Source organism: Anolis sagrei, chromosome X (genome assembly GCF_037176765.1).
Source record: "Anolis sagrei isolate rAnoSag1 chromosome X, rAnoSag1.mat, whole genome shotgun sequence".
NCBI classification, from domain to species: domain Eukaryota; kingdom Metazoa; phylum Chordata; class Lepidosauria; order Squamata; family Dactyloidae; genus Anolis; species Anolis sagrei.
The window spans coordinates 58,040,788-58,064,179 of NC_090034.1; the positions used below are offsets into that span (position 1 = coordinate 58,040,788).

The 23,392-nt window shown below is 43.5% G+C and overlaps 1 protein-coding gene across 1 annotated transcript in view; it reads left to right on the top strand.

Annotated features, from left to right (window-relative positions):
- Positions 1–22,006, top strand: part of RAB3A (RAB3A, member RAS oncogene family) — a 33,930-nt gene extending 11,924 nt beyond the window's left edge. Inside the window, exons 2-5 of the mRNA XM_060784885.2 lie at positions 2,420–2,647; positions 7,541–7,659; positions 8,749–8,873; positions 16,586–22,006. Coding sequence (XP_060640868.1) covers positions 2,420–2,647; positions 7,541–7,659; positions 8,749–8,873; positions 16,586–16,776 — 663 coding nt within the window. The 3' untranslated portion in view covers positions 16,777–22,006. The remainder of the gene's footprint in view (positions 1–2,419; positions 2,648–7,540; positions 7,660–8,748; positions 8,874–16,585) is intronic.
- Positions 22,007–23,392: the final 1,386 nt, after the last annotated feature.

The following is a 23,392-nucleotide window of genomic DNA, read 5'->3' on the forward strand; positions in this document are numbered from 1 at the left end:
TATGAAAGCCTTCACCTGGGTGGTGGGCACGATGGTGTTTGGGGGGGGGACATTAGCCAGGCTCTTGGACATGTTCATGGCGCTCACTACAACCTGCAATGTCATTGGAGGGAGGGCCATTGGTGTCTCCTGAATGGGGGGAGTTAGAGCTGTTTGCGGGAGCAGGAGCTTGTCTGTGTAAGTGGACACCCCAGCCACATAGACACATACAGATTTTCACTTGTGTGTGTGTGTGTATTGGGTTGTAGTTGTTCTTTATATTCTTCTACTTGCAGTTTGTTGGCTTCTTCTGGTTTGCGCCAATGGGTTTCTTGACATTGCGCCACTGTCTTCTGTGCAATGCTTTGCTTTTACAAATTGGATTTTAAATTTTGACCGTTTAAAGGCAGCCGCACTCCAGATCACTTTTCAAGGCATTTCTGTTTTTTGTTATTTTTAGGCGCCTTTTTTCCTAGAGTTCGAAGGGACCCCAAGCATCATCCAGTCCAGCCCCTTAAGATAGAGAGATAGATAGGTATGATAGATCAATAGATCAATAACAGTCCTAAAACTGGAAGAGAACCCAAGGACCATGCAATTCATTTCCCTTAAGATAGAAGAGAGATTGATAGGTGGATGGATGGATGGATGGATATTTATATATTAAAGGGGGATAGACTCCAACGCCCATCAACCCAACCCCTTAAGAGAGAGAGAGAGAGAGAGAGAGCGAACTGGGTGGAGGGATGGAGAGATAGATAGACAAGTGGATAGATAGATTAAAGGGAGATAAACTCCAAGGGCCATCAACCCCTTCGGATAGACAGATAGACAGACTGAGAAATGGATGGAGGGATGGATGGAGAGAGAGAGAGGTGGATGGATAGAGAGAGAGAGAAGTGGGTGGAGGAATGGATAGAGGAAAGAGGGAGAAAGAAGTGGATGAATTGTTGGATGGATGGATGGATGGATGGGGAAGTGGATGGACGGATGGATAGATAGATAGATAGATAGATAGATATAACCTTAGAGTTTTCAGAAATAGCTAGATAGATAGAATCCATAGATGGATAGATGGATAGATAGATAGAGGTGGAGGGAGAGAGGGATGTATGGAGAGAGAGAGAGAGAGATAAGTGGAGGGAGGGATGGATGGATACATACATAGAGAAGTGGATGGATGGATAGAGAGAGAGAGAAGTGGGTGGAGGAATGGATGGATGGATAGAGAAAGAGGGAGAAAGAAGTGTATGGATGGATGGATAGATAGGGAAGTGGATGGATGGATAGATAGATATAACCTGAGAGTTGTAAGAAATAGCTCTATAGATAGAATCCATAGATGGATAGATAGAGGTGGAAGGAGAGAGGGATGGATGGATAGAGGGAGGGAGAGATAGATAGATAGATAGTGAGATAGTGAGATGGATAGATAGATGGATGGATAGATAGATAGATAGATAGATAGATAGATAGATAGATATAACGTAAGAGATAGGTAGGTAGGTATAATGTAAGACAGATAGATAGATAGATTCCCCATAGTAACCTATGGATGAGAGAGCTGGATCATAAGGAAGGCTGAGCGAAGGAAGATAGACGGTTTTGAACTATGGTGTTGGAGGAAAATTCTTGGACTGCAAGAAGATCAAAGCAGTCCATACTGGAGGAATTAATGCCTGGCTGCTCACTGGAGGGAAGGGTATTAGAGGCAGAGATGAAGTACTTTGGCCGTATCATGGGAAGACAGGAACGCTTGTAGAAGAGAATGATGCTGGGGAAAATGGAAGGAAAAAGGAAGAGGGGCCGACCAAGGGCAAGATGGATGGATGGTATCCTTGAAGTGTCTGCTTTGACCTTGAAGGAGCTGGGGGTGGCCACATCCAATGATCGAATAAACAACAACAGATAGATAGATAGATAGATAGACAGACAGACAGACAGAGAAGTGGGTGGAGGGATGGATGGTGAGAGGAAGAGAAGTGGGTGGAGGGAAGGATAGATGGATAGCTAGATAGAAAGATAGAGAAGTGGGTGGATGGATAGAGAAATAGATGGAGGGATGAAGAGATAGAGAAGTGGTTGGAGGAATGGATGGATAGATGGATGGATGGATGGATGGATGGATGGATGGATAGATAGATAGATAGATAGATAGATAGATAGATAGATAGATAGATAGATAAAAGGGAGATAGACACTAAGACCCATCAACCCAACCCCTTAGATAGACAGATAGACACATAGATAGAGAGATGGATGGAGGGAGTGAGAGATAGATCAATTCAGGATTGATTTGTGGATCTGAAAGAGACCCCAAGGACCCCCCAGTCCCATCTACTGTCGAATGGTGGCTCTTAACCCGCTGTTGAGTTGGACTCTCTTTCCCTGCATGTGTGAATTCATGGCTAACTGCCCCCTTCCTCTTCCCTCTCCACAGATGGCGTCCGCCACCGATGCCCGCTATGGCCAGAAGGAGTCCTCCGATCAGAACTTCGATTACATGTTCAAGATTCTCATCATCGGCAACAGCAGCGTGGGCAAGACCTCCTTCCTCTTCCGGTACGCTGACGACTCCTTCACCCCGGCCTTCGTCAGCACTGTCGGCATCGACTTCAAAGTCAAGACCATCTACCGCAATGACAAGCGCATCAAGCTGCAGATCTGGGTGAGCCTGCATGCATGTCCTCGAGTCTCATGCATTGGCAAAAATAAGTTCATCGTCATCTATGCTGAGAATGAATTCATTTGAATTGCCTTGGCTCAGTACTATGTTTTACAAGTTTGGCAAGACCTTGAGCCTTCTCTGCCTTCTATTATTATTATTATTATTATTATTATTATTATTATTGGGAAGTCTGACTTGGCCACGGTAGTCCACGCTCTGGTTACATCCCTCTTAGACTACTGCAACGCTCTCTACGTGGGGTTGCCTTTGAAGACGGCCCGGAAGCTCCAACTGGTCCAACGTGCGGCAGCCATGATACTAACAGGAGCAGGACACAGGGAGCATACAACTCCCCTGCTGTACCAGCTCCACTGGCTGCCGATCTGCTACCGGGCTCAATTCAAGGTGCTGGCATTGGCCTATAAAGCCCTAAACGGTTCTGTCCCAAGATACCTAACTGACCGCCTCTCGGCCTATTAGCCCACGAGGACTTTGAGATCTTCCGGGGAGACCCTGCTCTCGATCCCGCCTGCGTCACAGGCACGGCTGGCGGGGACGAGAGATAGGGCCTTCTCGGTGGTGGCTCCTCAGCTGTGGAACACCCTTCCCGTGGACATCAGGCTAGCCCCCTCCCTGTTGATATTCCGCAGGAAGTTAAAGACCTGGCTGTTTTAAGAAGGCATTTGATCAAGAAGTGCAATGACCGGTAATTTGACCATAGGAATGGAACAACGGAAATGATTTTGGATTGTGGGTTTGACGATGAGACGGCTTGGAATGGATTTTGTAGTAATGTTGATGTTGATGTTTTGATAAGATGTTTTTCTGATAATGATGAATTGTGGATTATTTTACACTATGTCTTGTAATTTGCACTTGTTTCCATGTTGTACACCGCAATGAGTCGCCCTTGGGCTGAGAATTGCGGTCTATAAGCGCAGTAAATAAATAAATAAATAAATAAATAAATATTATTATATTACTAGCTTGGGGACCTGGCGGTGCCCAGGTTACTTGAAAAAAACATTGTTTGTTTTGGGGTGTTAGGTAATATCAGTTTGGTAATTTGTAGCTCTATTTTAAAAAGCCAGTATTTCCTGTTGTTTTTTATGAATGTTTCCATGAGAAAATGCATAAGGATGTGGGTGAACTACAGTTCCCAAAATCGTGGGTCATTCACCCCAAACCCCACCAGTAGTCAAAGTTGGCCATGTTTTGTCTGTGTACCAAGTTTGGTCCAGATCTGACATCGGCTGGGTTCAGTGCTTTCTGAATGCAGGTGAACTACAACTCCTAAGACCAAGGTCAATTCCCACAAACCCTTACAGTATGTTCAGTTGGTCATGGGGCCAAGTTTGGTCACAGTCCACTGTTGGTGATGGCCACTGTTTCTCTGGATGCTGTTGTACTACAACTCCCAAAGTCAAGGTCAATTCTTAGAAAACCCTGCAGTATGTTCAGTTGGTCATGGAGTTTCTCTGTGCCAAGTTTGGTCCCGGTCCATTGTCGGTGAGAGTCCCAGTTTCTCTGGATGTGAGGTGGGTCATGGGGGTTTGCGTACCAAGTTTGGTCCAGGTCCGTCATTCATGGGGGTTGCAGTGGTCTCTGGAAGTAAGCGAAGGTACTGTAAATCCCATTATCTGTGGTCTGTCCTCCCCCAAATTGTACCAGGATGTAGAGTGGGTCATGGGGGGTCTGTGTGCAAAGTTTGGTCCTGGTCCGTCATTCATGGGGGTGGCAGTGGTCTCTGGAAGTGAGTGAAGGTACTACAAGTTCCATCATCCATGGCAAGTGTGGTCCAGATCCATCATTGGATGTAGTTGAACTACAACTTCTATAAATCAAGGTCAATTGCCCCCAAACCTGGTCATGGGAGTTCTGTGTGCCAAATGTGGTCCAGGTCCATTGTTGGTGGGAGTCACAGTGGTCTGACTTGATGCAGGGTGAACTACAACTTCCATCCTATTGAGTCAGTCCCCCAAACCCCTCCAGTATGTTTAGTTGCTGATAATTCCTCTGTTTGCTGTATGCCACAGGAAAGGGTAGGAAAAGGTTAAGGGAGAGGCAGTGGGCCAGGGTCATGCAAATTTCACACCAATGGAGAGAAAAGGGAACACTGGGATGTGGCACTCACTATAACTTGCAATGTCATTGGCAGGAGTGCTTTTGGTGTCTCCTCAGCACTGGGTTATAGCTGTTTCTGGAGGCAGGAGGCATGTGTGTAAGTGGACACCCCTGCCGAATACATACAGATTTTCACTTTTAATATGTGTATAGATAAATTGATTGATTATATTATAATATTATATTATGCTATTTATACTATTATATTACACTATTATATTGTAACATTATACTATACTATTATATTAGTATATTATACTATTAGTATATTATAGTATTATACTATTCAATTATTATAATTTTATACCATTATATTACTATATTTTACCATTATTATATTAATCTACTATTATATTATACTGTTATATATTATTATTATACTATTACATTATAATATACTATTATATTATACTATTCCCTATTGCCCTATACTTGTCTCGTGATGTTTTGTGTTGATGTTGTTCACCGCTTTGAGTCGCCTGAGGGCTGAGAAAAGCGGTATATAAATAAAGTAAATAAAATAAATAAATACTCTACTATAATATAATATTATAACATCAAATATATTATACTATATTATCATAGTATATTATTATAATATAATATTTTAATATTATACTAGCCATCCCCTGCCATGCATTGCTGTGGCCCTCAGAAAACAGAGGAATTCCAGGCATGAAACAATAGACAGAAGGGACAGATGGAAGGGACCTTGATAGATAGAATAGAAGGTAGATGGATACATCATAGATAGATAGATAGGAATGGTAGATGGATGGTCAGAGTTGGAAGACAGACAGACACAAACACACACACGCCTTTAAGGCTTGGACGGGATGGCCTTTGGGGCTCCCTTCCAACTGGTTGGCCATCTGTGAGGTAGGCTTTGATGGTGTCTTCCTTTACTGCCAAATGAGGTTGGACTGGATGCCTTTTGGGGCTCCTTTCCAACTGGATGGCCATCTGTCGGGAGGGCTTTGATGGTGTCTTCATTTACTGCAAAATGTAGTTGGGCTGGATGGCCTATGGGGCCCCTTTAACTGCCATGGCTCAATGCTGTGGAGTAACTCCACGGTGTAGACCAGGAAGGGGCAAATTTGGGCCCCCTAGGGTGTTTTGGACTCCAACTCTTGCAATTCCTAACATTTCCTGCCACTTGGGAGATTCTCCTCTGCCAGATGGACCTGGGGAGGCCATCCAATCCAACCTCCTTTTGCCATAAAGGAAGACACAATCAAAACCCTCCCTACAGATGGTCTCCTCTGCAGTCTCTTCTTGAGAGAGGTGGGATAGCTGTTTGGTTTGTTATCCCTCCCATGGGTAAGCCGTTTGCGCGCATTCACTGTAGTGTATTCTAGGTTTGGGGGTTTTTTAAGTCCCTCCCGCTGTGTGTTTTTTGGGGGGTTTCTTAGTTAGTAAGTGTGTTGTGGGCAAATTTGGTGTCAATTTGTCCAGCAGTTTTTGAGTTATGATGTCACTAAAAACGAACAGAGCACACAGACACAGACACACACACACACATATATACACACACACTAGCCGTCCCCTGCCACGCGTTGCTGTGGCCCAGTCTGCTGATCTGAAAAGTAACGAGAAGGTGTTGATTTCTAATATATGTAATGCCTTTATGCTTGTGGATAAACAGTATTTCTTGTTGTTTCTTTGTCAGTGTTGATGTAGAGATTGTCTGGTTTGCCTACTCTGGAAAATGCAATATATAATTGTCCTTCTTTAAGAGTCCCTTTCAAATCTATGATACTGTATTTCTGTGTGTGTGAAGCATATCTCTCTATATCTATGGCTGGATGGCTCTTTGTCAGGAGGGCTTTGATTACGTTTTCTTGCCCCGGTGAAGGGAGTTGGACTGGATTTCCTTAAGTATTTTCTATTGGTCATAGGGGTTCTTTGTGGGAAGTTTGCCTTCAATTCTGTCGTTGGTGAGGTTCAGAATGCTCTTTGATTGTAGGCGAACTATAAATCCCAGTAACTTCAACTCCCAAATGTCAAGGTCTATTCCCCCCAAACTCCATCTGTGTTCATATTTGGGCATATGGAATATTCGTGCCAAGTTTGGTGCCGATCCGTCATTGTTTGAGTCCACAGTGCTCTCTGGATGTAGGTGAACTACAACTCCCAAACTCAGGGTCAATGCCCACCAAACCCTTCTAGTGTTTTCTATTGGGCGTGGGAGTCCTGTGTACCACATTTGGTTCAATTCAATCATTGGTGGAGTTCAGAATGCTCATTGATTGTAGGTGTACTATAAATCCCAGCAACTACAACTCCCAAATGCCAAATTCAACTTTTTTTTGAGTGATGGTCGCTCCTTGGGTTAGTAGGTTTCTTGTGGCCAAATTTGGTGTCAATTCATCCAGTGGTTTTTGAGTTATGTTAATCCCACAAACGAACATTACATTTTTATTTATATAGATTTCTATTACTCTAATATACTATTATATTATAGTTTATAATCTAGTCTATAAATTGTAATAATATATTTTTCAAAATGTATTATATTACTATACTATATTAGTCTGTTTTATTATACTATTGCATAGCAATATTATTATTATATTACACTATATTATTACATAGCCGTGGCTGCCTTGATGAGAGATGATGTCCTGCAAAGAAGGGCTCCAGGTGCAGCTTCCCCTTTGGCTTGGACTAATAATAATAATAATAATAATAATAATAATAATAATAATAATTCTTTGCGAGGCATTTCAACATTAAAAAGGTGGGTAAATGATGCCCTTTCTCTGCCAGGACACGGCCGGGCAGGAGCGGTACCGGACCATCACCACCGCTTACTACCGCGGCGCCATGGGCTTCATCCTGATGTACGACATTACCAACGAGGAGTCTTTCAACGCCGTCCAGGACTGGTGAGTCTTCCTTTGGAGATCTGGGAAAAAAGAAAGAGAAGGTGTGAGGGAAGGGAAAGGAAAGAAAGAGAAAAAGAAGGGAAAGGATGAAAGGGGAAAGAAAGGAGAAAAGGAGGGAAAGAAAGGAAAGAAGAAAAGGTGTGAGGGGAAAGGAAAGGAAGAAAGAAAGAGAAGAAGGGAAAGAAGGAAGAGAAATGGAAGGAGAAAAGGTGTGAAGGAAAGAAAAGAGAGGAAAGGAAAAAGTGGTAAAGGGAGGGAAAGAAAGAGAAAAAGAAGGGAAAGGATGAAAGGGGAAAGAAAGGAGAAAAGGAGGGAAAGAAAGGAAAGATGGAAAGGTGTGAGGGGAAAGGAAAGGAAGAAAGGAAGAGAAGAAGGGAAAGAAGGAAGAGAAAGGAAGGGAGAAAAGGTGTGAAGGAAAGAAAAGAGAAGGAAGAGAAAGGAAGGGAGAAAAGGTGTGAAGGAAAGAAAAGAGAGGAAAGGAAAAAGTGCTAAAGGGAGGGAAAGGGAAGAAAGAGGAAAAGAAGGGAACGGAAAGGAGTAAAGGTGTGAAGGAAGGGAAAAGAAAAGAAAGAGAAGAAGGAAAAGAAAGGAAAGTAGAAAATGTGTGAAGGAAAGAAAAGAGGGGAAAAAAGTTATGAAGGGAGGGAAAGGAAAGAGGAAAAGAAGGGAAAGGAAAGGAGAAAAGGTGTGAGGGGAAAGGAAAAGAAAGAGAAGAAGGAAGAGAAGAGAAAGGAAAGGAGAAAAGGTGTGAAGGGAAGGAAAGGGTGTAGAGAAAAGGAAAGGAAAGTTGTGAAGGGAGGGAAAGGAAAGAAAAGAAGGGAAAGTAAAGGAGAAAAGGTATGAGGGAAAGGAAAGAAAGAAAAAGAAGAAGTAAGAGAAAGGAAAGGAAAAAAGAAGGAAGAGAAAGAAAAAGAAAGGGTATGAGTGGATGGAAAGGAAAGAGAAAAAGAAGGGAAAGAAAGGTAAGGAGAAAAGGTATAAGGGGAGGGGAAGGAAAGAAAGGAAGAAAGAGAAAAAGAAGGGAAAGGAGGAAGAGAAAGGAAAGGGGGGAGGCCAGGCATTTTCCTCCTTTCCTCCTCCTCCCTCCAGGTCCACCCAGATCAAGACCTACTCGTGGGACAATGCGCAGGTGCTGCTGGTGGGCAATAAGTGCGACATGGAGGACGAGAGGGTGGTCTCCTCGGAGCGGGGACGCCAGCTGGCTGAACACCTGGGTGAGTGGAGCAGTGGGAAAGGAACACGGAACACACAGGGTGGGCAGGAACCCCCAGAGGGCATCTCGTCCAGCCCCCATCAGCCAGGCAGGAAGGCACAGCCAAAGCCCTCCCGACAGATGGCCATCCAACCTCCAGAGTAGAGGGGAAATTATATGAAACATATTTATATGGTCAGATTATTATGGGTGTGTGTGTGTATATACTAGCTGTCCCCTGCCATGCGTTGCTGTGGCCCACTCTGGTGGTCATGGGGGTTCTGTGTGGGAGGTTTGGCCCAATTCTATCTTTGGTGGGGTTCAGAATGCTCTGTGATTGTAGGTGAACTACAAATCCAAGCAACTACAACTCCCAAATGTCAAATTTCTATTTTCCCCAAAGCCGACCAGTGTTCACATTTGGGCATGTTGAGTATTCATGTAGAGTTTGGTCCAGATCCATCACTATTTGAGTCCGCAGTGCTCTCTGGATGTAGGTGAACTACTACTCCAAAACCAAAGGACACTGCCCACCAAACCCTTCCAGTTTTTTCTGTTGGTCATGAGAGAACTGTGTGCCAAGTTTGGTTCAATTCCATTGTTGGTGGGGTTCAGAATGCTCTTTGATTGTAGGTGAACTACAAATCCCAGCAACTACAACTCCCAAATGTCAAGATTCTATTTTCCCCAAACTCCACCAGTGTTCAGATTTGGGCATATTGAGCATTCATGTTAAGTTTGGTCCAGATCCATCATTGTTTGAATCCATAGTGCTCTCTGGATGTACAACTCCCAAACTCAAGGTCAATGTCCACCAAACTCTTCCAGTATTTTCTGTTTGTCATTAGAGTTCTGTGTGCCAAGATTGGTTCAGTTCCATCATTGGTGGAGTTCAGAATGCTCTTTGATTGTAGGTGAACTATAAATCCCAGCAACTACAACTCCCAAATGACAAAATCATTTTTTTTGAGTGAAGGACATACATTGGGTTGTTAGGTGTCTTTGTTTGGTGTCAATTCATCCAGGGGTTTTTGAGTTCTGTGAATACCACAAACGAACATTACATTTATATTTATAGATATAGATATGGATATAGATATAGATATATAAATAATATGAGAAGAGGGGCACGGAAGCAAAGGAAACCCCACAGGGGTGTTCACACTTTCCTATACAACCCACAGCAAAAATACTTTATTTTTGGCTGGAGCTACACTTAAAAATGTCTGTTATGACTTACATACAAATTCAACTTAAGAACACACCTACAGAACCTCTCTTGTTTGTAATTGGGGACTGCCTGTATATATATGTGTGTGCGTTTCATATAATCTTTGGAATTTTCCCCTCTTTGCACTTCTTACAACCTCACACACACAGTTGTTTCCAAATATAATAGAATATATGTTGGGAAGGCTTTGACTGCGCCTTCCTGCCTGGCGGAAGCGGAGCTGGACTAGATGCCCTTTGGGGGTCCCTTCCAGTGGAATCTCCTTCCTTCTCTGGAGATTTTTGAACTGAGGCTGTTTGTTGGTAAGGGAATGGGGAGCCATTGCAGTAGTAGTGTTATTTGGAAGGAAAGAAGGATCCCTTTGGGTGAGTTAAATGAACAAACCCTTTTGGAGTGTTCCACTTTTTTATATCTCCCATGGCAACACTATCTATCTATCTATCTATCTATCTATCTATCTATCTATCTATCTATCTATCTATCTTATCTATCTTATCTATCTATCCACCCATCTATCTGCCTAAAGGGATGTCACTGGTCACTTTCAACTCTAGGATTCCATCCATCCATCCATCCATCCATCCATCCATGTATTGCAGAGCTCAGGCGGTGTTGAATTTCAGTGTCAGTGTTGACTTTGGTGGAGAGGTGGCTGCCAAGGGAGCAGAAATGGTCAACGTTTTCTAATGTTACACCATTAAGCTTATTTTATTTATCATGTCAGGGGCAACCAGACGATTGCATGACATTTCTAACAGAACAAAAACAAACAAACACACAAAACAAAATTTGCAAGCTTGGTAGTTGATTAAATGTCCTTTGACCAGTATCTGGCCACTTAGAGTGCCTCTGGTGTTGCTGCAAGAAGGTCCTCCATTGTGCATGTGGCAGGGCTCAGGGTGCATTGCAGCAGGTGGTCAGTGGTTTGCTCTTCTCCACACTCGCATGTCGAGGATTCCACTTTGTAGCCCCGTTTCTTGAGGTTGGCTCTGCATCTCGTGGTGCCAGAGCGCAGTCTGTTCAGCGCCTTCCAAGTCGCCCAGTCTTCTGTGTGCCCAGGAGGGAGTCTCTCATTTGGTATCAGCCGTTGGTTGAGGTTCTGGGTTTAAGCCTGCCACTTTTGGACTCTCGCTTGCTGAGGTGTTCCAGTGAGTGTCTCTGTAGATCTTAGAAAACTATTTCTTGATTTAAGTCATTGACTGGCTGGCTGATACCCAAACAAGGGATGAGCTGGAGACGTCTCTGCCTTGGTCCTTTCACTATTGGCTACTACTTCCCGGCGGATGTCAGGTGGTGCAATACCGGCTAGACAGTGTAATTTCTCCAGTGGTGTAGGGCGCAGACACCCCGTAATAATGCGGCATGTTTCATTAAGAGCCACATCCACTGTTTTAGCGTGGTGAGATGTGTTCCACACTGGGCATGCATATTCAGCAGCAGAGTAGCATATCACAAGGGCAGATGTCTTCACTGTGTCTGGTTGTGATCCCCAGGTTGTGCCAGTCAGCTTTCGTATGATATTGTTTCTAGCACCCACTTTTTGCTTGGTATTCAGGCAGTGTTTCTTGTAAGTCAGAGCACGGTCCAGAGTGACTCCCAGGTATTTGGGTGCACTGCAATGCTCCAGTGGGATTCCTTCCCAGGTAATCCTCAGAGCTCGGGATGCTTGTCTGTTCTTAAGGTGAAAGGCACATGTCTGTGTTTTAGATGGATTAGGGATCAGCTGGTTTTCCCTGTAATAGGCAGTAAGAGCACCTAGAGCTTCGGAGAGCTTCTGTTCTACCATCTCAAAGCTCCTTGCTTGAGCAGTAATGGAACGATCATCAGCATAGATGAAACTCTCTGTCCCTTCTGGCAGTGGCTGGTCATTTGTGAAGATGTTGAACATTGATGGAGCGAGCACGCTCCCGAGGCAGGCCGTTCTTCTGTTTCCGCCATCTGCTTCTCTGGCCCTGGAACTCAACAAAAAAGCTCCTGTTTTGTAGCAGGTTTCCTATGAGGCGGGTAAGGTGGTAGTCCTTTGTGATATTATATATTTTTCTCAGGAGAAGCTGGTGGTTCACAGTATCATAGGCCGCTGACAGGTCTATGAAGACAGCTCCTGTGATCTGCTGCCTTTCAAAGCCATCTTCTATGTGCTGAGTCAGGTTCAGCACTTGCGATGTGCAGCTTTTGCCTTTCCTGAAGCCAGCTTGCTGTGGAATCAGACAGGGGTCTATTTTTCCCGTAATTCTATGCAAAATAAGTCTCTCCAGAACTTCGTAGAGGTGGCACAACAGGGAGATTGGTCTGTAGCTTTTTGGATCATTACGGTCTTTGCCTGGCTTCAAGATGGCGATGACTCTTGCTTTCCTCCAAATTTTGGGGATCTGACAGGATGCAGTGCAGTTGTTCATCAGTTCCAGCAGCCAGCGCCTTGCTTTTGGGGCAAAGTTCTTGATTTGTTCCATGCGTAGATCATCCAGGCCAGCTGCTTTGCCATTTTTACATTTATTGAGAGCCATGTCCAATTCAGTAGATGTAAAGGGTTCATGAAGTTTGTTGTTCTCAATCTCTGGTTGTCTGGCTATTGGTTTCTTTCCTACTTTGGTGGCAAGGTTGGGTTTCCCATTCTTCAGGAGTTGGTGTGCTATCTGATGTGCCTTTATGTTGGCATGGGTATTAGTTTGTGAGGGATCATTGCTCAACCGTCTTAGCAGCCTCCACGTCTTCTGGCTGCTCCTGCCCATGTCGACCTCTGTGATCAGCTTGATCCACTGTTCTTTCTTGGCTTCAGAGATGGAGGACACAATGCTCTGTGCTGCCTGAAGGGTTTGCTCACTAAATGGATCTTTGTTGTGGAGCCTGTAATAGTTTTCCAACAAGGCAGCTGTTTCAGGAGTAATGCCCTGAAGGTAGTTGGTTCTGCAGCCTCTCGGTATGGAGGCCCGTGAGCAGGTTTCACGATTTCAATAAAGTGCTCGTATTTCTCAGGGATTGGCGCGACCAATATGATCATGTCATCTAACATGTCTGAGAATTTAGTCCAATCTGCCTTTCTGAAGTTGAATCTTTGTTTAAATCGAACTTCCTGGGGCCTTATTGTTGAGAACTGTTGGCATACTATTGGTCGGTGCTGTGTGTTTGGGATTGGTGGTTCCACTGATTTAGTGCATTGCTGTACAATGCTGTCGCTCACAAATAAGAGGTCTGGGTTATAACCTCAGTGCCATCTCCCATTAAGCTGTATCTCTGGCATTGGAAAGGGATTGGCTGGTGACTTCTAGAAGAACACTTTGGTTTTCTTGATGTTTAATGGCAGACCAAGCTTCTCGTATGCTTCTGCAAAGGTGTTTAGAGTGGCTTGTAGGTCTTCTTCTGAACGCACACAGATGACATTGTCATCAGCATACTGGAGTTCTATAACAGATGTTGTTGTAACCTTGGTTTTGGCTTTCAGTCTGCTGAGGTTAAACAGCTTGCCATCTGTCGGATAGATGATTTCCACTCTGGTGGGAAGTTTCCCATCAACAAGGTGAAGTATCATAGTGATGAAGATGGGGAATAGAGTTGGGGCAATAACACATCCCTGTTTGACACCTGATTCCACCTTAAATGGGTCACTTTGGGAGCCATTGTTGTCCAAGACTGTTGCCATCATGTCATTGTGGAGGAGCCACAGGATGTTCACAAATTTGTTAGGGCACCTGATTTTTTGGAGGACAGTCCAGAGAATGCTGCGATTCACTGTGTCGAATGCCTTTTCAAGGTCAATGAATGCCATGTACAGTGGTTGATTTTGTTCCCTGCATTTTTCTTGGAGCTGTCGTGCAGTGAAGATCATGTCCACCGTTCCTCTGGAGGCGCGGAAGCCGTTCTGGGAGGGTGTCTTGTGAGAGGGGTCGAAGGTGGTTTGCAAGGATTCTTGTGAGGATTTTCCCAGCTGAGGTTAGAAGGGAGATACCTCGATAGTTTCCGCAGTCTGTTCTTTCCCTTTTTTGAAGAGGGTGGTGATGGTGGCATCCTTGAAATCTGCTGGGATTTTCTCGGTCACCTACACTTTTTCTATGAGCCGGTGGAGTTGTGTCAGCTCAGGTCCTCCCTCTTTAAAGATTTCAGCAGGGATCCCATCAGGTCTGCTGGCTTTGTTATTTTTTTGTTGGCTGATGGTATTGCTGACTTCTTCCAAATTAGGCAGTGCTGCAAGCTCATCCCTGGTTTGTTGTTGCGGGATTTGTGAGAGAACCTCTTTGGCCGCATTGGAGCTGCAGTTCAGGAGGCTTTCGTAGTGTTCTTTCCAACGTAGTGCAATTGAGTTTTGGTCCTTCAGGAGTTTGGTTCCATCTGATGAGCGTAGAGTCTGTATGCCATGGTTTCTTGGTCCATAGATGACCTTTGTGGCTTTGAAAAATCCCTGAGCATCATGAGTATCTGCCAGGTGTTGGATTTCTTCAGCCTTCTTTGTCCACCAGATGTTCTTGAGTTCTCTTGTCTTCTTTGGACCTCAGCTTTTGCGTTGGTGTAGATCTTTTTCTTAGCAGCACAGTTGATGTCTCTCTGCCATGTTTGGAAGGCTTTCCTTTTCTTGTCAATTAGCTGTTGGATCTCGTCATTTTCGTCAAACCAATCTTGATGTTTCCTGGTTTGATATCCAATAGTTTCTTTACAGGCTGTGATGATGGAGGTCTTCAGTTTGTTCCAATGTTCCTCAATATTTTCAGGGTGTTCTGTGGGTAGATGGTCCTTGAGTGCTGTTTGAAGATGGGCTCGTTTGGAGGCCTCCTGAAGGGCTTGGGTGTTCATTTTGCACCTTGTCTTTCTTCCTTGGAGTCTATCTATCAATTCTATCTATCTTTCTATCCATCTATCTGCCTAAAGGGATGTCACTGGTCAAGTCTGACTAGGATTCTATCTTATCTTATCTTACCTTATCTTATCTTATCTTATCTATCCACCCATCTAGCTGCCTAAAGGGATGTCACTGGTTACTTCCAACTTTAGGATTCCATCCATATACCTACCTATCTATCGATTCTATCGATTCTATCTATCTATCTATCTATCTAATCTATCTATCCATTCATGTATCTGCCTAAAGGGATGCCACTGTTCACTTCTAGCTCTAGGATTATATCTATCCATCCATCCTCCTGTCTAAAAGGATGTCACTGTTCACTTCCAACTCTAGCATTCTATCTATTTACTAGCTGTCCCCTGCCACGCGTTGCTGTGGCCCACATGAGGGTTCTGTGTTGGAGGTTTGGCCCAATTGTATCACTGGTGTTCAGAATGCACTGTGATTGTAGGTGAGCTATAAATCCCAGCAAGTACAACTCCCAAATGTCAAGATTCTATTTCCCTCAAACTCCACCAGTGTTCACATTTGGGCATATTGAGTATTCTTGTAGAGTTTGGTCCAGATCCATCATTGTTTGAGTCTACAGTGATCTCTGGATGTAGGTGAACTACAACTCCAAAACCAAAGGACACTGTCCACCAAACCCTTCCAGTATTTTCTGTTGGTCATGGGAGAACTGTGTGCCAAGTTTGGTTCAATTCCATCATTGGTGGGCTTCAGAATGTTCTTTGATTGTAGGTGAACTATAAATCCCAGCAACTACAACTCCCAAATGACAAAATCAATTTTTTTGAGTGAAGGACATACATTGGGTTGTTAGGTGTCTTGTGTCCAAATTTGGTGTCAATTCGTCTGGTGGTTTTTGAGTTCTGTTAATCCCACAAACATTACATTTTTATTTTTATAGATCTATCTATTTTGTCTATCTATGGATTCTATCTATCTTATCTATCCCTCCATCAATCTGCCTAAAGGGATGGTCACTTCCAACTCTAGGATTCCTTCCATCCACATATCTGTCTGTCTAAAGTGATCTATCTATCTATCTATCTATCTATCTATCTATCTATCTATCTATCTATTTCTTCCAACTCTAATATTCAATCCATCTATCTATCCTGCCTGTCTGTCTATCTGTCATTCCATCTGTTTAAAGGGATAGGACTGGTCACCTCCAACTCTAGGATTCTATCTATCTATCGATCTAGATTGATGTCATGATCCCTATCTCATGCCACCCAACTATCAGCCATTCAGGACAGGGTATATGAACCAGCCATAAAACTCAATTGCCCTGAGGTGGGAGGATAGTTGGCTCTGGAATGTAGAACGGGGCAAACTCCAGGCACCAGAACTCTTGAGTGATTTATGATATTGTAGCCAGGCCTATGTAGAAGGGCAGTAGTGCCAGACTTGTATTCTGAACTATAAAGAGGTATGGTATCTTCAGCCCATGTGTGTCTTGGTGTGTTCTTTGAGAGAAGACTAATCCACAGCAACACAATTGGAGTTGAGAAACTTAACAATTAAGGGGTTGGACTTGATGTCCCTTGGGGTCTCTTCAAACGCTAGGAGTCTATGTGTCTATCTCTTATTCATCTATCTAAATGGGTCTCTCCCAACACTAGAATCATCATCCCGGCTTGTGTCCCCTCCTTCTCTGCAGGGTTCGAGTTCTTTGAGGCCAGCGCCAAGGATAACATCAACGTCAAGCAGACCTTCGAGCGCCTGGTGGACATCATCTGTGAAAAGATGTCCGAGTCGCTGGATGCGGCTGACCCGGCGGTGACTGGGGCCAAGCAGGGCCCCCAGCTGAGTGACCAGCAAGCGCCCCCCCACCAGGACTGTGCCTGCTAAGAGACTCCGGCCGGCGCCCCAAAACACCCCCCATTCCTCCCCCTGGCTTCTACCCCCTTTGCGTTATGGGGGGGACGGGGACCCCGGAGCACCCCCCGTTTGTCCAGACCCCTTCCCCGGGATGGAAGAAGGGGTGGTGGCTTTTAATTATTAACATATTTATTTATTTATTGGTCTCTACATATTTATACTTCCTTTCGGTGTACTTCCTGACCATCCCTCCCTTTTTTGCCTCCATTGGCTCTTTTGGGGGGGAGGGGTCTTTCCTGGCCCATTTCTGGCTCATCGGAAGACTCATTGTGGGGTTTGTTGTCCAAAAATAATGGGCTGTCTTCCTTCCCCAATTCTGCTAAGCTAGCATTCCTTTTACGGTCATGAATTCTGAGGAGGGGAGCAAAGAGGGAAGGGCTTTATTAAACCCAATAAAGGGACCCTCTTACGGATTGTGAAGTTGGTAATGCACTGTATGGATTGACCTGTATTGACTTCCATTTTTTCTCCCGATAACACATTGTTGTTGTTTTTTCTTCCGTCTCTGCAACCCTCTCCCTAGCACGTTTTGCTTGGCCAGATTGCGAATTTCTTTCATTTGCTGTTATTTGTATTACCCCTCCTTTCTCCCAGCATAAGACTGGTTTCGGTATTTCATTACCAACCAGTGTGACCCTGTAATTCAGAAATTATTGCGTCTAGATGTGGTCCAGGACCTTCTTCGACTTGGTGGCAATTATTTATTATTATCCTTCTTGCTTCCCAGTAGAAGACTGGTTTCGGTACATCATGGCCGACTGATGTGGCCCTATACTTTTGTCCAAGGTGATACGGGTTTCTTGGATCATGGCTTGCAATTGCAGCCAGATTCAGAACTCTCTCTGACTTGGCGGCCATTTATTTATATTATCCCTCTTTCCTCCCAATATAATACTTGTTTTGGTATATGTTACCAATGGATACGGTCCTACTTTGTCTAAGTTGATAAGTTTCTTGGATCTTGGCTTGCAATTGTGGCTGGATGTGGGCCAGGACCCTTTCCACCTTCGCGGTCATTTATTTATATTATCCTTTCTTCCCAATACAAGACTGGTTTCGGCACATCGTTGCCAACGGATGCAGCCCTATATCCTGTCTAATTTAATACGGGTTTCTTGGATCTTGGCTTGCAATTGCAGTCAGATGCGTGACGCTCTCCAATTAGGCAGTCATTTATTTATCCTCTTTCTTCCCAATACAAGACTGGTTTGGGTACATCGTTGTCGGATATGGCCCTATATTTTTTTGTCTAAGTTGATACAAGGTCTTACGAGATCTTAGCCTGTAAGATACTATGTGATACAAGATCTTGGCTTGCAATTGCGGCCAGATATGAACCAAGACTTCTCCGACTTGGTTGCCATTTATTTATCCTCTTTCTTCCCAATACAAGACTGGTTTAGGTACATCGTTGTCGACGGATATGACCCTATATTTTTTGTCTAAGTTGATACAAGGTCTTATGAGATCTTAGCCTGTAAGATACTATGTGATACAAGATCTTGGCTTGCAATTGCGGCCAGATATGAACCAAGACTTCTCCGACTTGGTTGCCATTTATTTATCCTCTTTCTTCCCAATACAAGACTGGTTTGGGTACATCGTTGTCGACGGATATGGCCCTATATTTTTTGTCTAAGTTGATACAAGGTCTTACGAGATCTTAGCCTGTAAGATACTATGTGATACAAGATCTTGGCTTGCAATTGCGGCCAGATATGAACCAAGACTTCTCCGACTTGGTTGCCATTTATTTATCCTTTTTCTTCCCAATACAAGACTGGTTTGGGTACATCGTTGTCGACGGATATGACCCTATATTTTTTGTCTAAGTTGATACAAGGTCTTATGAGATCTTAGCCTGTAAGATACTATGTGATACAAGATCTTGGCTTGCAATTGCGGCCAGATATGAACCAAGACTTCTCCGACTTGGTTGCCATTTATTTATCCTCTTTCTTCCCAATACAAGACTGGTTTGGGTACATCGTTGTCGACGGATATGGCCCTATATTTTTTGTCTAAGTTGATACAAGGTCTTACGAGATCTTAGCCTGTAAGATACTATGTGATACAAGATCTTGGCTTGCAATTGCGGCCAGATATGAACCAAGACTTCTCCGACTTGGTTGCCATTTATTTATCCTCTTTCTTCCCAATACAAGACTGGTTTGGGTACATCGTTGTCGACGGATATGGCCCTATATTTTTTGTCTAAGTTGATACAAGGTCTTACGAGATCTTAGCCTGTAAGATACTATGTGATACAAGATCTTGGCTTGCAATTGCGGCCAGATATGAACCAAGACTTCTCCGACTTGGTTGCCATTTATTTATCCTCTTTCTTCCCAATACAAGACTGGTTTGGGTACATCGTTGTCGACGGATATGGCCCTATATTTTTTGTCTAAGTTGATACAAGGTCTTACGAGATCTTAGCCTGTAAGATACTATGTGATACAAGATCTTGGCTTGCAATTGCGGCCAGATATGAACCAAGACCTTCTCTGACTTGGTTGCCATTTATTTATCCCTCTTTCCTCCCAATATAAGACTGGTTTTGGTACTTTGTTACCAACGGATGCAGCCCTATACTTTTGTCTAAGTTGATACGAGTTCTTACAAGATTTTGGCTTGCAAGATACAATAAAATACGAAATCTTGGCTTGCAATTACTGCCAGATGTGGACCAGGACTTTCAGACTTTGCGGTCATTTATGTTTATCATCCCTCTTTCCTCCCAATGTAAGAAACAAGTTTCTCAGATCTTTGCAATTGTTAATACGAGTTTCTTGGATCTTGGCTTGGAATTGTGGCTAGATTTGGGACAGTACCCTTTCCGCCTTGGAGTTCACTTATTACTACTCCTCTTTCCTCCCAATATAAGACTGGTTTACACACATTTTTGGTGACAGATCTGACCCTGTAAATCAGAAATTATGGGTTCCTTGGATCCTGCAATTATGACCAGATGTGGGCCAGGACCTTCCCTGACTTGGCAACCATTTATTTATATTATCCCTCTTTCTTCTCAATATAAGACTGGTTTCAGTCCATCTTTACCAATGGATGCGGCCCTGCAATTTTTGTCTAAGTTACTACAAGTTCTTCTTGGCTTGCAAGATATGATACGATATGAGATCATGGTTTTCAGTTGCGTCCAGATGTGGACCAAGACCCTCTCTGACTTCGCAGACATTTATCTATCCCTCTTTCCTTCCAGTAATAGTAATAGTAATTCTTAATAAGTATCACACTTTTCTTCCACCAAATGACCCAATATAAGATTAGTTTTGGTACATCGTTGCCGACGGATGAGGCCCTATACTTTTTGTCTAGGTTGATATGAGTTCTGATGAGATCTTGGCTTGCAAGATATGATAATATAAATGTTGACTTGCAGTTGTGTCCAGATGCGGTCCAGGACCCTCTTTGACTTGGTCATTTATTTATCCCTCTTTCCTCCCAATATAAGATTGGTTTCGATACATCATTTCCAACGGATGTAGTCCTATACTTTTATCTAAGTTGATACGAGTTCTGACGAGATACGATATGAGATTTTGGTTTGCAATTGCGTCTAGAGGCTAATCTAGACCCTCTCCAACTTGGCGGTCATCAATGTTTCTTCCAATATAAGACTGGTTTCGGTATGTTGTTACCAACAGATGCAGCCCTATACTTTTAGTCTTAAGTTGATATGAGTTCTTACAAGATATCAGTTTGCAAGATACAATATAAAATCTTGGCTTGCAGTTGCGTCCAGATGCAGACCAAGGCCCTCTCCAATTTGGTGGTCATTTATGTTTCTCATCCCTCTTTCCTCCCAATATAAGACTGGTTTCGGTACATTGTTATCAACAGATGCAGCCCTATAGTTTTTGTCTAAGTTGATACGAGTTCTTATTTATTATTATTTTATTTATTTACTCCATTTATATACCGCTTTTCTCAGCCCTTCGGGAAACTTACAAGATCTCGGCTTACAAAATATGACACAATACGAGATTTAGGCTTGCAATTGCGTCCAGATGCGGACCAAGACCCTCTCTGACTCTGCAGTCATTTATGTTAATCATCCCTCTTTCCTCCCATTGTAAGACTGATTTCGGCACATTGTTACCAACGGATGCGGCCCTATACTTTTTGTCTAAGTTGATACAAGTTCTTTTGAGATCTTGACTTGCGAGATACGATAGGAGATCTTGGCTTGCAGTTGTGTCCCTATGCGGACTAAGACCCAACTTGGTGGTCATTTATATTTATCATCCTTCTTTTCTCCCAATGGAAGACTAGTTTCGCTACATTGTTACCAACGGATGTGGCCCTATAGTTTTGTGTAAGTTGATACGAGTTCTTACGAGATCTCGGCTTGCAGTTGTGTCCAGATGCAGATCAAGACCCTCTCCGACTTGTCGGTCATTTATTTATCCCTCTTTCCTCCCAACATAAGGTGGGTTTGGGGACATCGTTCCTTGGATCCCATTCTTTTCCGCCCTGCAAAAGGGATGCTTTCCCTTCCTTCCAGCTTGTATAGATCCCCACCCCTTGGCCCTGCTTTCCTGCCCTTCCTTGTCTTCCTCGGTGTACAGAACAATCGGAGAGAAAGGAAGATTTTGGGGTGTTTTCTCCCTCCCGGTACCCTTGTACATAGACGTAGGTTGTGCTGTGCTTGTGGACCTCGCCGTGCCGTGGTTTTTGGTGTCTTTTTTTTTTTTGTGCGACGTTTTTACGTCCTTTTTATTTTTTAAGAAAAAACAAGGTATCGCCGTGACGGTTTCTTTTTTCCAGTTGCTTGTGAGTTGTTACTGATCCATGTATTTGTATATATATATAAATATATACAAACACAGAGAAAGACTTATTTTAAAGGAGAGAGAGAGAGAGAGAGAGAGAAAGCGATGCCGCATCGAGAGAGAGAAGTGTGCAAATTTTCCCCCATAAAATAAGACTATTTGGGAAAGGCTGGGTTTTTACCACATTTTTGGGCTCACGTTTCCTTTCTTTCCCCTCAACCTCATTCCTCTCCCTTATTTAAATTTCCAGTAGAAAGGTTTCTGTTTCGGGGATGCTTTCACACGAGACATTCCACTCTCTCTCTTTTTGTCAAGTTTACTTCTATGGGAAAAAAAACTAAAAACAAATACACTGTACTGTATTACAAAAACAAAACAAAATAAACCTGTCGGAAGTGTCAAAACGAATAAATTCTGTTTCCTAAAAATAAACAAAAATATCATTGTGCTCAAAAAAGAATGTGAAAAAATAAAATTGCTGGTCACAAATTTTTTTTTGCTGTGATACAGTATGAAAGGAATCCCATTCTGGCTCCGTTTTAAAGAGACATTTATGCTCTTTATACATGCTTTATGAATTCCTGTCCTTTTTCTCCTATCAACCTTTCTTTCTTCCTCTTCTCCCTCCTTTTTCCTCTTCTTTCTTTCTTTTCTCCCTCCATCCCTTCTTCCCTCTTTTTCCTTCCTTCTTCCCTTTCTCCTTCCCTTTTTTCCTTTCTCCCTCCCATCTTTCCCTTTTCTCCCTTCTTTCCCTCCTTCCCTCCCTTTTTTCCTTCGTTCTTTCCTTCCTCCTTTTCTCTTCCCCTCCCTTTTCTCCTTCCCTTCTCACTCATCCTTCCTTTTCTTCCCTCTTCCCTTTTCTCATTTCTTCCTCTCATCCTTCCATCGTCCCTTTCTTCTTTTTTCCTTTCTCCCTCCTTCCATCTTTCCTTTTTTCCTTCCTTCGTTACACATCTTTGTTTCTTCGCTCTTTCACTTTCCTCCTCCCTCCCTCTCATCCTTCCCTTCCTTCCCATTCTTCTTTTCCTCCTTTCTCCCTCCTTCCTTCCTGCCCTTCTTTCCCTCCCTTTTCTCTTTCCAACCCTTTTCTCTTTTCCTTTATTCTTTGTCTCCCCTTTCTCCTTTTCTTCTGTCTCTCCTACACTCCTTTTTCTTCCTTCCCTCCCTTTTCGCCTTACTTTCTTACTCAACCTTCCTTTTCTCCAACTCTTCCTTCCTTCTCCCTCCTTCCTGCCTTCCCTTCTTCTTCCTCTCATCCTTCCCTCTTCTTTTTTCTTTCTCCCTTCTTCCTTCCCTACCTTTTCTTTTTCCAATCATTTTCTCCATTCCTCTTTAGTTCCTTCTTTTCTCTTTCCTTCTTTTCCTTTTCTCCATTCTTTGGCTCCTTCCCTCCTTTTTACTTCCTTCCCTCCTGTTTCTCATTCCTTTTCTTCCCTCTTCCTTCCCCTTTCTTCCTCCCGTTCATCCTTCCCTTCTTTTTCTTCCCTCTTCCCTTTCTTCTTTTCCACCCTTCTCCCTACTTCTTTCCCTCTTTTCTCCTTCCTTTTCTCTTTTGTTCATACACATCCTTCCTTTTCTTTTCTCCTTCTTTCCTTCCCTTTTCTTCTTCCTCCCTCTCATCCTTCCGTTCTTTTTCTTCTCTTTTTCCTTTGTTTTCCTCCTTTCTCCTTCCTTCCCTTCCTTTTCTCCTTCTTCCCCTGGAGGATTTGAGGAATTGGACTCGAAGGCCTCCTCTCTTAGATCACAAATCCCAGAATCCCCAGTCTGGAGGGCACCAGGTTTCCAAGGCT